The sequence below is a fragment of the Zasmidium cellare genome, assembly GCF_010093935.1.
Source record: "Zasmidium cellare ATCC 36951 unplaced genomic scaffold M409scaffold_35, whole genome shotgun sequence".
NCBI lineage: Eukaryota > Fungi > Ascomycota > Dothideomycetes > Mycosphaerellales > Mycosphaerellaceae > Zasmidium > Zasmidium cellare.
The window spans coordinates 37,707-53,869 of NW_022986979.1; the positions used below are offsets into that span (position 1 = coordinate 37,707).

A 16,163-nucleotide genomic window follows, 5' to 3' on the forward strand; every position below is an offset into this window, starting at 1 on the left:
TTGAGCAAGCTCAAAGAACATCGCAAGGGTAGCTTCACGGCCTTCTGCAGCTCCTATGAAGCAAGGCTGCATGTCCTAGCAGATTGACTTTCGCAGCTGCGTTGGCAAGAACCACGCTTCAGCGCCAATTCGCCGTACGGCAATTTAGCCTTGTGTCTGCACCATGGATCCCTGCAATATGCCCTCGCTATAGTGTCAGTAGGACCACTTCAGATCAGCGTGCGAAGACTGAACTAAGCCACCAGAAATTGACAGGGGGTGCCTGACGGGTACTTGCAGCCTGACGCAGGGGCGACTAGGCTATCGGATTTGGCATAACAGCTGTCTGTATCTGCTGAATCTCTAGGAAGATCGACCGATAATGATCGGGGACACTTTCAACGTTTGAAGAACTTGTTGGCGATAAGTCAGCTCCAGTTCTTGTCGAAGTGTATCGCTTCCATTGAACAGCATGCTCCAACCGCATATCGCCAGATCAGTATAACGAAGTCGATTGCCAACAACCTGATGCCCAAAAAGATGAGATCATCCTCCCACTCAATCGAAAGACACGATGACGATAATACCCAGCCATAAGAAGAGATAAAAGCCCCTCCGTTGGTCCTCTCTCCCTCAAAACAGCCAAGCACTTCCAACTTCCAACTTTCAACTTCCAACCTCACCTCGAACACACCAAATCTCCAAACCACCCACCTCCATCAAAACACCGACAAAACATGCCCCTCGCAGCCTTCATCGCCCCCCTCCTGCCCTACGTCGGGTTCAGCAGCACGGGTGTTCTGCCTGGTAAGCCCCTCAACCACAAAGACCACTGCTCGTGCCAGGCGAATCTGTTGACGATGGGACAGCTTCCCTGGCGGCAGCTTACCAATCCGCCGTCTATGGGGGCGCCACGCCAGCTATGCCAGGGACGTTTGCGACGTTGACGAGTTGGGGTATGACGTTCCTTTGAAAGACAGGTGAGGGGATGTGGTGGCCCTTTGTGGGAATGTTGCTGATTCGCTCAGGCCAGAGGAACTCAAGTGTGAACGGCGGTTGTAACAGGAGACTGATTGACGTGTGGGAAGAGTGATCGTTCGTTGGTAGAACATTTGTACTCGAAATCAATGGTATATAGCCAAACGTCCGTCATCATCATCATATCTCCACAACTCTCGACGTTCTATTTCGCTCGATAAGCTGCTTCCGCATCTGCAACGTCCGTTGATACTGCCGGCCAAGAAGTTGATCTGTGCCGACAGGCTCCTTGGGTGTCTCCTTGACCACCTCAGCCGCCGCTTCCACAGGCGTGATCTCATCGATGTCTGTTACTGCTGGGACGATCTTGGGCTTCGGTGGAGCATCGTTCTTCGGCTTTCCCTTGCGGTCTACCCTCTCATCGCGCGGATCGAAGCCTCCATTTCCCCACAGGGCCCATTCAGGGGTGGGTCGGCCGACGTAGTCTTCTGGGCTGAACGGCTTGCCGTATTCGACACATTGGAAGAACTTTTGGTAGTCGATGATGGTGTGCCATCTGCTGATGCCGTCTTCACCTTTCACGTAGAAGCGGTTTCGGTCGGCGAGGAGGATGCAGCAGGAATGTGCATGCTCAGCGCCAATGCCATAGTCGAGACCGCGGCGGTTCAGCTCAGCTTCGAGAGCGAGTACGAACGCCTTGACTTCCTCGTAGAAGGGCACGTTCTGCATCGAGAGCCCTGCACCAGCCGCGGTGGACGTACCGCAGTATGTCACGCCTTTGACCTCGACGAAAGCTGGCAGGGCTCGTTCGACAAGGTCAGCGTAGCCGGCAGCCTCCTCCTCAATGTTAAAGCCCTTGACCAGAGTGAGGCGGAAGACTGTCCGGTGTGTGAAGCGCTTTTCGCGCAGAATGTTCATACATCTGATGAAGCGTTCCCAGAAATCGCGATGTAGAGGACGATCGATGCGACGAAGAGAGTCTTTATTCGAGGCATCGATAGAGACGTAGAGTTGAGTGACAGGGCCAAGCGCTGCAAGCTGGTCGGGATGCTGCGCGTTGCAAACCAAGAAGCTTGAGATGTGCTCTCGATGCAGCATTGCGAGCAGCTCGTTGATGTGAGGGTAGAAGATGGGCTCGCCGACCAAGCTCAGAGCGCAATGTCGAATCCTCATCGCCTCGCTGAATCGCTCGCTCCTGACACCAGGTACACCACGAAGAATCTTGATTTTCTGGTAATGGCCCTGTTTCATGCCTTGGAAGATCATGTCGGGTGGATCGACTGTCCATCGCCAGGTGGTGCCGACCGGATTTGTGCCGTGCCGCCAGCAGAAGACGCACTTGTTGCTGCAGCTCAAAGACGGCGTTGCTTCCATGCATAGATGCGAAGCGATGCCGTAGAAGGAGAATTTGTAGCAGGACCCTCTGCCGCGTAAGGCTGATTTGGTCCAGCGGCAGATCTTGACACCTGAGTGGGAGCCGACGATGGTATAGCCCTGCTTGGTGAGATTTGTGTAGGTTGGCGATGTCTTCGGTACCATTTCCTTGGGCGTAGAGGTTGTTTTGGAAGTGGTCGTAAAATCCACCGGAATGGGTGCCTTGAGATCCTCGAGATCGCCTGTTGTGCCTTTCCGAGGCTTTGATATCACAGTCTCGCCATCATCGTAATCCACATCATCCTCATCGTCACTTTCCACGGCGTCGCCGCTTCCAGAGATCCCATCCCCAAGTCCTTTGCCTTGGCTAACGTCAACCATTATGTTGTGTACGCCTCTTCTCCAGTCCTCCAGTCTGTGCTCCAATTCATCTCCTTTCACATCACCCATGCCGAGCGGGAAGGCTCTCTTGCGGCCAGTCAATCTTGCCATCCACCTGTCGACTTCGATTGCTTGTGTACAGTATCCCTCTTGTTCTGTCGGCCATTCTTGCTGATCTCCAAACCCAAAAACGCTGTAGCCAGCCAGGCCTGACAAGGGTGCCGTATCGATCCTAAAGTCATGATGAGTCTCTTCCAGATGGGAGAGGAAGTTCGACAGCTCAGTGTCAATGTTGTAGGATGGTATGAGGATTGAGTAGAAGCTGGCGGTGCCTGACGCGGGCTGTTTCGGAGGCGAAATAAAGTAGTCCTCATAGTCGATCTCGGTCAAGTCGAGTAGGTGGGGTGGGAGCATCGCTTCGTTCTCGTCAACAGACGAGGCCGTAAGTTTCTCAGCTTGTGCCCTCGTTGAGCCACCTAATGAGAAGTAGAAGACATATGGCTGTATCCGTTCTACGACAGGCATTTCGGCTTCGCTCTTTCTCAGGTTCCTGGTGCCCTTGACTCTTCGTGGGGTTCTTCTCTTCTGCAGTGGACTCTCTCCGATTGAGACATCTTGGACTACGGCCTTCTCAGGCGTGATCTCAGTCTCAAACCGCGGCTTCTCATCGGTGGGAGTTCCAATAGGAGGAGTCAATGCGATCTTAGCCTTCCGACCCCTCCAATGCACCAGCAAGCGCACTATGGCCAGCAGTACCCCGGTGGAGAGGAGGATCTCGGTGCGGTGAGCGTGCCATATGAGAAGCAGCTCGTCCGGCAACTCCAGCAGTCTTGAGGTATCCATGGTCCGGCGGTTGAGTAAGGACTGGGATCTGCGGTGAAACCAACAACGTCGTGATCGATACCAGCCTCCGAATTTGAAGTCCCTCATCAAGCGTCGCGTGGTTGGGCGATCGGCAGTCGGACTGCGGACCGAGACTCGCACCTTCCCCACAGCCGTTGAAGCTTATTCGGGAAGCTTCACGCGTCACACGTCAGGCACCTGCTGCACTCCCATCCTTCACCTGCACTTCCACCATCACATGCTCGCGCTAATTCCCCATACATAACATCCATCGCTCCACAGTATGTGACAAGATTCACTCACGTCGCTACCGTCATCACCATGCACGCTCCACAGCCTGGTCTCTCGGAGCACTGCCAGCCACTCGCCGAGCCGGGCGTCCTCACCACCGGACTGGCAGCTCTACTCGTCGTGGGCATCCTCGTGTCCTACCTCCCACAGCATGCCAAGATCATCAAAAGACGTACCTCGGAGGGTCTCTCGCCATGGTGGGTGTTGCTGGGTGGGCTCAGCTCCATCGCTGCAATCGGCAATATCCTCACCATACCCACCTCACGAGCAGACATGGCGTGCTGCAACGAGCTCAGCGAGGGTCAATGTTTTGCTGCGTTGCTGGGAGTTTTACAGATTGGAGTGCAGTGGACGTGCTTCATGTTGATGTAAGACAATGCAGCAGCACACAGACTTACAACTCCTAACCTTGTACAGTATCATGCTCTTCCTCATCTTCTTCCAACAAGCCAGCCCCGAAGTCGAAGACCTGTCCTCCTCAACCGCCTCTCTCACCAGGTCCGACCCCGTCAACCGCCGTGATCCCGTTATTGTCGGCTCCTTGATCTTCGTCTCACTTTTTATCGTCGCCGTCGTATCGATCATTCTGGTCTTCAAATACCCTGACCACACCCAATTCTGGGCCGATGTCTTGGGCACAATCGCTGGCGTGCTTGCCGCCATTCAATACGTCCCGCAGATATACTACACCCACGTCCTTAAAGATCTGAAAAGCCTGTCAATCATGACATTGGGCATACAAGCTCCTGGCGCTTTCGTTTTTGCCCTCTCCTTGGGCCTGAGAGTCGGATGGCAAGGATGGAGCACTTGGCTAGTGTATATTGTCACTGGTGTTTTGCAATTCATCTTGCTCGGCATGGGCATCTCGTTCTATTGGCGCCGAAGGCAGGAGAAGAAACGAGCAGCTGCCGCTGATGCTGAACGACGACGAGCTGAAGCTGAAGAAGATTTCGGTGCAGTCATCGGCGGCCACGTCAACCGCAGAGTCAGCAGTGCAAATGTTCGACAGGTAGACGGAGTCGATGAGGCCGCGGAAGCCGAGGCCGACGAGCGTACCGCCCTACTACACAACAAAGCACAAGTTCGCTTGCGGTATGAGAACCACAACGCAAATTAGAGATTGCGACGCAAGCAGACAAGATTGCATCATTTGCGGAATATAGAGTCGCCTGACAAATCGACGTCAATGGGGCAATACCTTTGGGCAGCCGCTCGCAAAGCCATTCCCGCTTTTTGGCGTGATCAGTCCAAAGGCGAGCCGAAAGATCTACCCTCACCAGTGTCACCTACCTCTCCCGAGTCACCTCCTCCACCCAAGAGAATGAATCCGCCAAAGCCGATCTGGATTGATCCTGAGATGCGCAAAGCTGAAGAGGAGGCGGCTGCTGCAATGGCGAAACGCTCCCACAGTATAGCCATGTCACAGCCAATACCGCAAGTCCAGACATTGTCCGACGAAGACGAGGAGGACCGAAGAGCTATTGAAGACATCGTCAATCCAGCGTCTCAGCGACGACCTTCGCCTCCTCAGAGTCGCTAGTCACGGCTCAGAACACGAATAGCTGCAGTGGCCACCTTGCAAGGCTTTGCTCAACGACGTGCATCAAGGCAGGCCACAGCCATCGCCCGAGATATCAGTCGTCGACTTGAACAAGGTAATTACCAACCTCGGAAGATTGACGATGATGAGCGTACTCTGGTCGATGAGGTGGACTGGGCGGATCCTATCCAGGTGGCAGCCCGCAAAGCAAGCTGGCAGGAGTTCAGCATATCGAACATCTGTGGCCCCAAGGATATCGGAGACAAGCGTCAAAGTGGACAGAAATTACAAGTCGACGCGGTCGATAGCCAAGCTCAACAGGCCAAGCGCAATACCGAGCGCATAGCCCAACTGCCATTCGGTCACCCCTATGCTGATCTGACTGAGGCTCTGCGGCAGCAGAGCGCTCCGGAAATCGGCCCTCGACCACCAACTGATGCCGAGCGTAGACAGACAGGAAGACGTCGGGCTTCAGATGTGCTTTCGAGCTTCCTCCCACCACCCCCTCCAATCCACGACTTCCCTGCCATCGGCCGACGCAGATGGAGCAACAACGATGATATCCCCTTCCGGGCAACATGGAGGTCGACCACAAGACAGCCTCTTCTTTTACCTGACGTACTGGAGAAGAATGGTTTGAGTGTTCAATCAAACCACCGTGCACTCCTACCCAAGTCCGCCGGCAAGCTTCCAGGTACGACAGAGAGACTGCGTCCTGGTCCTTCTCGAAGACAGAGTCGTACACCCCTGCCATACCGACATAGCCACAACCCCGTCACCAAAACGCACAAGGAAGAGATGTTCATCATCACGACTCGCGAGATCTGGAGGCATGTAAGGCGTGCAAGTGCTCCTGAACCGTTCCATCTTGATCATCCTACCCGACACGTTGATGATCCAGAAGAAGGTACCCGTCGTGGTATTCCTGTCGCGCTGAAATTGCCTTTGAGTGCACATGAGCGTTGTCAGCTGCTTGTGACACTCAGCAATTTGGATCAACATCTAAAGATCCACATGTACCGCGGTTGCGCTCCTGTCTTCCCTACTCTTTTCAACCAGAATCGACGGCGAAGTAGACGGATCACGGATGCAGCAGTCACCACATACGACGACTTCCCGAATGTCCTGGATTCTGGGAGGGATTTGAGGAGGCGAGTATTTGAAAGGTACCTGTCTCGATTTGCCGAACCACAGTTCAACCTCTTGCGGAGATTCCGGAACCCGGAGGATGATCCAAGAGGACACATTGGCTCATGGGAGCACAAGGAGCCTCCCCCCGACAACGACCCACCCCTCGCGAGGTCATGGCGTGACATGCAAGGCGATCTTGCCGAGAGGGAAGCCATCGATGGAAGAAGGCGGGTTCTTGGGGATTTGCCGAGGTATTCGAGCGGTACCGATCGAGGGAGAGGAACTTATGGTGGTTATAGCCCTGAAACCGGCAGGAAGGCTAAGACGGTTGTCACCGCTGCAAAGCGAAGGCTATACTCAATAACCAAGCTCTTTGAGCCGGGCGAAGACGCGGGTGAACCATCTGAGCGCCGACCCTCAGTAAGCGGCATCGCCAAGCTTTTTCGTCGTGGCTCGATCGATACCAAACGGCAACAGAAGCGCCCTCGAGTGGATGAGCATTACATCGGGACGTACCAAATGTTGAAGAAAGATGGCATGGTGGCCTGCAACAATCAAGGCAACGATGAACACTTCGGCTTCCGAATGCCTAGATATGACGCTGCCGCAACAGAGCAGGCTATTGAAGAGGAGTGCGAGCCCGGTGTGGCGGTCTCTGACAGGACCAACGAGCGACAGTCACGGCAACAAAACTTACATGAGTCGACTGCAGCCCAAACGGGAGGCGAGGAGAGTGCTGTTGCAGATGACGACTAGGAGGATCTGTACTCGGTCACACCTCCGCGACGTCGCAGCCAACGGCCCAGTCATACTCCAATCTCGTCTCCCGACAATGTGATCCACTCGCCGCGCCTTAGCACTTCGCATCCCGTCGAACAACCACAAACGGAAGATCCACAACAGCCGGCTGCATCAACAACCGAGAATGAAGCATCTGTGCTTCGACGACCTCGCTCGCGAAGGCGTTCGAGCGCCATATCCCCCACTGGTCGTGCCCTTCAAAACGAGAACGTGCCACCTTCACTGGATCCGCTCAACGAGGTATCTGAGCCTCAACAGCTCCAGCAAACGCTCGCGGGAGAGCTGTGGGCCCGAGAAGGACGTGCCCGTGTTCCTGCAAATATGCCACCGAGGAGGAGCATGGGCACGGCTCAGGACGAAAACGCGAGAGGGAGGAGCAGGGAGCGGAAGTCGATTGCGGGACCGAGCGAGGGTGATGGGTGGTTCAGTCGGATGAGGGGTTCTGGTTGAAGGTGGAAGGGGAAGAGCTAGGATTGGATCTATCGCTACTTTGAGATATGTACACTGTCGTATTGACATGTCGTTCATCGTGCCATACCATCGTCTCCCGCTTTCTTCTCGACCGCATACATCGTATATTGTCACCTTTTCCTGTCCATGGCAGCGATGCTATCAAACCACCTTTGTCTCAATGTCGGCGTTCTCAAGCCCGCCACGCCAATAGTGTCCGCAAATAGACAGAGGAGACGACCTGGCAAGGTGAATTCCCCGCTGGATTTCTTTGAACAGTCCATGCTGGCATTCCGAGACGAATGAGGCTGCGAGGGTGGAATCCCGTGGTCTTCCTTCTTTGGACTTACGCTTTTGACCACGGGGTGGGGTGAATTGGTCTGTTGATGACGGTGCTAGTGGCTGTTTGGGGCAGTCGGAACGGGGTTTTCGGTGGGGCTTTTCTGAGACTTTGGATTTTGGGAGAGAGAGGAGAGGATTATAAGAGGAGGAGGTCATAAGAGGAAATTGAGGATTGGTATGGAGGTGCTATGGAAGGACGTTCAAGAGAATGTGGGAGATCTTTGAAGGAGGCTTTCTCAGGAGGGCTTTTTGGAGAAGGCTGAAGAATAGCTTTCTACCTTTCTGCACGCTGGCTATGAAGAGCCCCAGCGGTTTTCTCAACTGTGAACTGCTCCTGTTCCCTGCTGTCTCCTCTCTATTCCTTCTTCGCCCCTCCACTGCAGTCCCCATCTATCTCTACTCTGCGCCCTCTTGTTCTCGTTGCTGACTTCCTACAATCGTGGTGGCCCCTGGATACCTGCAACTTTCCTCTCTGAACTTTCGTGAGTCCCCTGCTCGCTCCTCAGAAGGATTTCCAAACCACCACTCCCTCCGCGGTGAGCGCCCTCCTCTTCTTCCTGTTTTCCCTGTCCCTCCTCTTCTTCCTAGCCTTTGCAGTGAGCTTCTCACCGCTCGGGCCCTCCTCGCCATGTCCGTCTTCGTTCTGCGCTTTCACAGCGTCCTCTCTCTGCGCACTGTCGGCGGTGGCTGGGCCGTTGCATCGCATAGTCACGTTGCAGCTACTCGTGGCTTTCTTGGGTTCCATCGAGTCTCTGCGTTCGTCGAGGTCTTGGTTCCCTCGCGTGCGTTCTGCGCTCTGGACGTTTTCGATGCTCCTGATACATAAAGGGATGCTCATCTGCTCCAGGCTCTCCTTGACTTGGCGCTCTTTGCTGTCCACCTCAGGCTGCATCATGTAGCCCGGTAAACTCACGCAACCAGGAGGCGCTGGGTGCAGTCTCGCTTTATCCAGATCTTCCAACGTGGCCCTTGGATGGTAGAGAGCCACCAACGTGCCGACTCTGGAGATGCTCGTTCCGCTGAGGTTGAACTTCGCGGTGTCCTGATTGCGCTGCGCCTGCAGATGCCCACTGATATCGTGCAGCCCTGGACCTTGAAGGCGTTCTGAAGCCATCGCGTCGCGTGCCAACTTGCTGTACTTGTCACCGGCCTGTTCGATGTACGAGTCCATGATGGGGCTGAATGGCGCATACCGGTTGTTATCCCATTGCACAGGGTCATCAGCAAACTGCACGATAGCCTCCATAACATCAAGAGCGATTGATACGCTGCTTTGAGTCGACGCGGGATCAATCTGGTCCATCATGCATTTGAAAAAGCCATCACACTGGCTCAGGAAGGCCCTCAGGTCCATGGCCAAGAAAGTCTCTTCTCGGGCGAACTGGTCTTTGAACTCTGCAAGAAGCTCTACGGGTCTATATTCCTGGCGTTCTGATGTTCGTGTGCCTGAATCGCGCTGCGTTCTTTCAGCAAGAAGACCGTCAAGAACGATCTGCAGCCTCTTGCCGCTCGTAGTGTCGATGGTGTCATTCCGATTGCGCTCTTCCAGATCGATCAGTCTTCGAGCCATTTCCGAGCCCAGAAACGGTCTTCCCTTTCCGTTTACATCGAATGTGAAAGTTTCGCCGGGCTTTGCATTGGAGAAGTTGTACAAGTTGATGCCCAAGTCAGCCTTGAGACCAGCTGCAAAACTCCTGAGAGGGTACCGTGGTCCGTACGCTGGCATCCCTTGACCATCTCGAGCGTATGAAGACGCGAGGATCTCAAGATCCTCGCAAATGATCTTGACAAGTCCAGTTCTTAGGCCAACCTTGTAAAGGTAGCTCACGGTGTGGAAGTGAGCAGCCGAATTTGCGTTCACACACGCCACATCCATGGTACGTCTATCCATGTCGTACGCCGCTGCGCCCACTTGAACGGGGAGGAAGCTTGCTGTAGCGTGCACCAGGCCATTCTCGTGAGCTTTGACCGTTTGCCTCTGCTGTTTATACAGGGGAGAAGAAAAGTCACCACCATTGAACGCTGGGGTTTTGACTCGAAGGATGCGGACGGCGTGGGAGATGTGTGCCACCCAGCAGTCGACATTAGCAGCTGATTTCTCAGCCAATTCCTTGTCGCCGCTCTCCGCAACCAAGGATTTATGCCTACTTAACTCATTGGAAAGTCTTCTGAGCCGGTTCTCGAGCATTTCCGAAAGGTTACTTGTGCTTTGTCCGAGAGTGTCGACCACCTCGAGGTAAAGCTCAACCGCGAAGCTGAGCCACAATCGGTCATGGTCGGTCACAAGGCTTTCCACAAACCTGTCCTTGTTGCTGATCGAGCTGTCTGACGCGTGGTGTTCGAGGGCGGCGACGTTGTCTTGGAGCAACTTCACAAATCTATGGCACTCACGCCAGCCTTTCTCGCGAGCCGATGGAGGCTTGATCTCGCGCAAGGCTCTCTGCTCGTAGTCCCTTTTGTTGGCTTTGTACCGCGACAAAGTTTCTTGGAAGACATCAATGACCATGGCACCAGTTGGGCAGAGAAGCTCGAGGACGGTGGCTGGAATGGGGGATTCACTCGAGTCGATGCCGGCGCTGATCTTGTTGACGACGTAGACCAGAGGCACTCCCGGGATATCCTTCAACTGCAGGCCAAACAACTGTAGAAGTTTGCTGTGAGTATCGATCTTAGGATGAAGAATGCGGAAGACATCATCATGGCACTTCACCAATTCGAACGCGGCGTCAGTGCTCTTCAGCGCGAAGGTGGTGGTGATTTCGCCGCGACGCCATTGCTCCAGAGTCTCTTGTATCGACACTTTGACGTCGTGAAGCTCCTGTAGATGGCTCCAGAGAGTATGCTCGGGCTCTGCGGCCTTGTTGCTCGGCTTGAAAGATGCGCTTGACAGATCCACGCGGTTGACTGTGCCACCCCGTCTTGGACCGGACTTGGATTAAGCGTTCTTCTTTGGTGTAGTCGATGCTGTTGGAGAGTAGCGCTCGTGAATGGCCTCTGCTTGGCTTCTTTGATTTTGTTCTTGTTGTTGATCATTGTCGATCTCGACTTGCGCATCGGTCTCGACGGTCGAGAAGTCGGCCGCCCGCGTCGTAGCGAGGTCGTAGGCGCCTTTCAAGATCAATTGCACACTTTCCAGAACTTCGATGAAGTGCTTGTGGCTCTTATCGTTGTCTGAAAGGGCCTGGTACACTCGCATCGATATCGCGGCGTGTATGTGGTGTTCTTCTTTGCGCAGGCGAATGACTGTCCTGAGGTTGCGAAGAACATGGCCCGGAACGACAATGTTGTACTCTTCGTCTTCCACGGCTTTGGCAATGGCTTCCGCTACCGGCACGTACTCATCAGACCGCAGGGGGACTGTTCCAGCGATAACTTGCTCGTTGGCATTGCCTGCGCTGAGCACCTCTACGAGGGCCGTGACGTCTGTACAGCTGTTTGTTGTAGTGACGAGCCATCTCTCGAGTCTCTCCGTGCCGACTTTGTATCGGGCACAGCGGCTTCCGCTGGTCGCGTTCTGATCAGTCATGTTGGGAGGTCGACGGTCCGAGTAAGTGGTCGAAAGTTTTCAGGCCGCCCTGGTGCAGGTAGAATGCTGAGTAGTCTACGACTGTTGGTAGACTGTGGTTTGGACGCGTGTATGTTGAAACCCGGAGCTGGTGTGATGTCCGCCGTTTGTAAGAAGTTGACGCCGCCGGCGAAGAAGACAAGACCGAATGGGGGCGGTGGGGCGTGTGGCGGCGGCGAGCGCTGCATGCCGGCCCGCTGTGGCAGTGCGGCGGCAGCAAACATGCCCTGCTGCCAAGCCTGGTGAGTGAATGAAAGCGTCAGTCCGCTGCCGCATCTCTCTCCACGCCTGCATTGCATCAGAACTGCTCAAACGATAATGAGGGCTTTCGAACGCGTCGAAATGAGATATAATCGAAATGTTAACAAGAAGTATAGTGTGATGATGAGAGGAGAGGAGCATTATCACTACCCACTGCAGGGTATTGCGGCAGCTATACTCTATAGAAGCGTTTGCTGCTGGGACGAGCTCATAGTTCGTTTAGAAGGGAGCAAACCCAATGCTGAATCGACCACAACGACGATGCTGCATGAAAGGCAGTGTCTCGGTGCGCTAGCAAAGGGACTGCGAGCATTGCCATTTGCTGGAGTGAGACTGGTCTTGCAGCATTAGCCCAAGGGCTATATGGATCCATAGCGCTCCTCTTTGAGCGAAGCGTCGCAGAGCGCTGGCAAAGAGACCATCAACATGATCATCTGCTGAACGTAGATAGAACAGATTCCATAGCTCTCGCAGCATTGGTCCAAGGTCACGACGTTTCGATATCGCATGTTGACGGCCCCTGCAAGGAGGAAAGACTGCTGTGTTCGAGGCCAGGAACGTACTCCAGACTGTGGTAAAATTCAATGCACGAGAATATGAGATGCGAAGAGCTAACAAAGCGCAAAGAACAGCTGTTTTGGAGAGACAAGATGAAAAAGGTATCGATATCAAAGAAATCCCCACCCCCAACAAAGAGCCGACGTCAAGACAAAGCGTCCGCCAAGACTCGATATCGAAGGATCGATCCGGATCCGAATCCGAAGGGTACGAAATCATGAGGCAAGAACGTTCCAAGTATTGGAGACAATAAGGCATCGGCTGTGAAGAATACATGGTGTGTGAAACGATTCGCTTTGAGGTATCTATCTACTGACTACCACTACGGCCACTGCATCCGGGTATCTCAATCTCATCTACTACGAGCGGAGGGATAGCACGGCCATGGGAAACGCTCTCAGGGAAAAACAGTCAAAACTCCCACAATGCACATTACGCAATATGCAGCGCTATGCAAGAAACGACTTGAAAAAGCAGCATCATCCTCTCATCTTCTCCTTGAGTTGGCGCTGAGCTCGTAGCTCAAGACTGGCTCATCTCACGCAGCTTCTCTTGCTCCTCCTGCGACAGAGCGTTGAAGACCTCCGCAAACTCCGGCTTCTGGCCTTGCTGTTGAAAGAAGTTGACCAGGAAGGACTGCGTCTCGTCGTCACGACCGCGAGAGAAGCTTCCGCCATCTTCGCCAAGTGCCATCAGTTGAGATTTGCTCATGCCAGTCCCTAAGTCCAGGAAGTCGTTCGGATCGTCCTCCCAGTCGCCGTCCTCTTCGCCATCATCGTCCCCTGCGGCGGCTGCAGCTTCGAGGCCTCGGTTGGTGCCAGACGCAGATAGCAACTCCTCGATCAGGACTTTGATGATCTTGAGCTGGGCGGAGACGATCGTGTACTGGTCAGGTTGTTGCTTGGCGCGAGAACGGGTCATGATGCGATCCGACTTGGGCACAATCATGTCGCCTTTGACCTGAATGGCGGCGATTCTGGAGTCGTTGAGCTCGTACAGTTTCGACAGGGCGGCGACGCTGTTGCATGTCAGTAATGGGTTTCATAAAATATGTAATCCACTTACTTTTGTCTGATGTCATCGTAACCTGCAAAGTTGATCGAGTTCTCGAGCCACTTGCGAACGACAACCTCCAGACCAGACTCGCCTCCCACTTGAACATCGGCCAAGAAGTTCACCACTTCTGCAGCCGAGATGAGGGACAGTCGAGCGAACACCAGAATCAAGCTTTGAATGAACTGGGCTTGCTGTGCAGTAGCTAGACGCTGAGCAACAGCTTGCAGGAGTTGCATAAGGTAGGGACCAAGCTTCTCGGACCCAGCCTTCTCAACCAGCTCAGCTGCAAGTCCACCAACCTCAGCTGCGCCGTTGTCATCGACGGCGGGATTCAGCAGACGGTCGATAATGACGAGAAGGACCTCCAGTCCGCTCTTGCCACTCTGCTCTTGGAACGCAAAGACCTGATCTGCATCATTGTGCACCATGTGTTTGACTGCAGCAGTGGCGGACTTGAGCAGCTCATCGTCCTCAGATTCGAGCAAAAGTCGAGTCAATCGTGGCATGGCTGTAGTGACGAAGCCTTGCGGAAGTGGGTTGGAGCCATGCTCAGATAGCACAGCCAGTAACTCGGCTGCAAGATTCGCGAGCGCGTTCTCCTCAGTAAGTGTTGCAACGTCGAATGCGCCCATAAGGGATGGCAGAACTTTGGTTGCAAGTTGTGCAAACGCTTCTGGGCCGGCCTCAGAAATGGTGCTTGCGATTTCCTCAAACGTCTCGGTGACGAGGAGGGCGATCTGAAAGTTTGAGGCACCTTGACTAGCGACCGTGAAGAGCAGGTCCAAGCCACCTCCATTCAGACTGCTTCCCGTGTCCAGGAGGATAGCATCGCGCAGAGTCTCGATGATGGTGATCAGCAAGTCATCGCTATCGGTCAAGTCGCTAAGGTCCTGGGTGTTGAGAAAGTTGTGAAGTGCGGATATGACTGCAGGCTGTCGCGGTACTGTGATGGCAGATGGAAGTGCTGCGAAGTAGTACTGAATGGCTCGAATGCAGGAGACCTTGACGATCTCTGACTCATCATTCGTGATGGCCTGCAACGACGCTTCCATGAACGACGTGGCCACGGTCTGGAGTGCATCGCCAGAAGTCCTAGTAAGACTACCAGCAACCAGATAGCCTCTGGCCCGAAGGAACACCGGCTCCTCTTGAATGGCGTGCTTGATGAAGTCCACATAGCCGTTTGCTGATTCGGATCCTATCTGCTTCTCCACGTCTTGGAAGTCCCCAAGCAGTTGGTTGAGCAGGTACAGAGCGGCCTCTTTAGCCTTCCATCCTGCATTCTCGGCATACAACGACCGCGTGTATGACAGAAGACCTTCCACAGTGGTATTGTTCAGCCACTCGCCAAGCTTGATGACGAGATCACCGCAAGCTGATCGTGGTGTGTAATTTGCCGTGACATTAACTTCCTCGGACAAGAACACATTGACGTCGATGTCCCAGAATCCTTCTTCTTCGTTCGTGATCTGTGCGTATGAGACTGCGGTCTTCATAACCTCTGTCACCCAAGAAGAGCCCAGACTTTGCGTTTGAAGCTGCTGTTCGAGTTCTTTCCGGACAGGCGGTGCGCGCAAGCAAGCCTGTAAGAAGTCGAGCTCCTCAAGAACGAGAAAGTCGAGGGTATATGGCAAGCCGTCGGCATCCTCCAGTCGACCCTGAATGTCTTGCTCGATGTACATGTAGTGGTACTGTGGTTGCAGTGTGGAAAGCTCCTGCCAGGTGGCGGAAAAGAGGGCAGGGCTGTGCGGCGAAAGCGTTTGTGGAAGTACGGAGCGAATGCGCATGAGCACCTTGACGACCTGCAGCTTCAAGGCCACGAATCCTCGGTAGAGCTCTGAGGCTTCATTGTTCTCTTGTCCTTCGACTGGAGCTGCTGGAAGGGGTGACTTGAGGGCGTTGATAAAGAACGGTATCCAGCCGGTCAGGGCATCGTCTGCAAACGCCTTGACTTCGGTCTTGTGGTCTCCCATTACCATCTCAAGGGTGTCGAAGCATGATCTGAACACCGACACAGCTAGAGCTCTGAGGGTGGGTTTGCGATTGTCGTTGACTGCGACGTCGTAAATGACTTTGACGAGATCTCGGGCCACGCTGAAGAACTGCTCCTCGTTGAAACAATCGTCCACCAACTCATTGAGGACCTTGAGCGCTCCATGCAGACGGGCATCCTCTCCACTTGCAATCACGTTCAACACCGAAGGTAGCAGATCGTTCCATTCATCGGGAAAGTCGGCAGTGGCAATCTTGCTCACGACAAGGCTCGCTGCACTCTTGATCTTTCGCTCATCGCGTCCACTCAAGGCCAGTTCTAGGAGTTGCTGACGAATTTGTGCTTTCTTGCCATCATCGGCGAACAGCGTTCCAGTGAACTCGTCGAACTGAGGAGACCAGCAGGCCAGGACAAAGGTCTTCAGGTACAATAATGCGGCTTGGCGGACTTCTACCGGCACGTCGTTGTGAGCTCCAACAGAAAGCAGAGCGACTGGAAAGTCCGGGTTGGAGTACTGCTGCTTGAGCTGCCACTCTGCGTTCTTTCGAGGGCCTTCCTGCGAAGACTGCGTCTCGGCTAGCAGTGTCACTAGTTGCTCTTCCATGTCGGCGGAATTGCCT

At 54.1% G+C, this 16,163-nt stretch overlaps 6 protein-coding genes across 6 annotated transcripts; 3 read left to right on the plus strand and 3 right to left on the minus strand.

Moving 5' to 3' along the window:
• Positions 1-716: 716 nt before the first annotated feature.
• On the plus strand, positions 717-952 carry M409DRAFT_27036 (uncharacterized protein; the record flags this gene model as incomplete). Its single annotated transcript, XM_033808390.1, has 2 exons — positions 717-786; positions 849-952. The coding sequence occupies 2 exons, from the start codon at positions 717-719 to the stop codon at positions 950-952; spliced, it is 174 nt and encodes a 57-aa protein (XP_033663300.1).
• A 185-nt stretch (positions 953-1,137) lies between these two features.
• Positions 1,138-3,555, minus strand: M409DRAFT_27037 (uncharacterized protein; the record flags this gene model as incomplete). Its single annotated transcript, XM_033808391.1, has 1 exon — positions 1,138-3,555. The coding sequence occupies one exon, from the start codon at positions 3,553-3,555 to the stop codon at positions 1,138-1,140; it is 2,418 nt and encodes an 805-aa protein (XP_033663301.1).
• Positions 3,556-3,876: 321 nt separating this feature from the next.
• On the plus strand, positions 3,877-4,963 carry M409DRAFT_27038 (uncharacterized protein; the record flags this gene model as incomplete). Its single annotated transcript, XM_033808392.1, has 2 exons — positions 3,877-4,208; positions 4,264-4,963. The coding sequence occupies 2 exons, from the start codon at positions 3,877-3,879 to the stop codon at positions 4,961-4,963; spliced, it is 1,032 nt and encodes a 343-aa protein (XP_033663302.1).
• A 69-nt stretch (positions 4,964-5,032) lies between these two features.
• Positions 5,033-7,273, plus strand: M409DRAFT_27039 (uncharacterized protein; the record flags this gene model as incomplete). The annotated part of the gene is made up of 2 exons (XM_033808393.1): positions 5,033-5,349; positions 5,398-7,273. 2 exons carry the CDS (start codon positions 5,033-5,035, stop codon positions 7,271-7,273), a joined length of 2,193 nt encoding a protein of 730 aa, XP_033663303.1.
• Positions 7,274-8,612: 1,339 nt separating this feature from the next.
• On the minus strand, positions 8,613-11,636 carry M409DRAFT_27040 (uncharacterized protein; the record flags this gene model as incomplete). Its single annotated transcript, XM_033808394.1, has 2 exons — positions 8,613-11,039; positions 11,157-11,636. The coding sequence occupies 2 exons, from the start codon at positions 11,634-11,636 to the stop codon at positions 8,613-8,615; spliced, it is 2,907 nt and encodes a 968-aa protein (XP_033663304.1).
• A 1,380-nt stretch (positions 11,637-13,016) lies between these two features.
• M409DRAFT_69041 (uncharacterized protein) lies at positions 13,017-16,147 on the minus strand (the record flags this gene model as incomplete). The annotated part of the gene is made up of 2 exons (XM_033818101.1): positions 13,017-13,512; positions 13,560-16,147. 2 exons carry the CDS (start codon positions 16,145-16,147, stop codon positions 13,017-13,019), a joined length of 3,084 nt encoding a protein of 1,027 aa, XP_033663305.1.
• Positions 16,148-16,163: the final 16 nt, after the last annotated feature.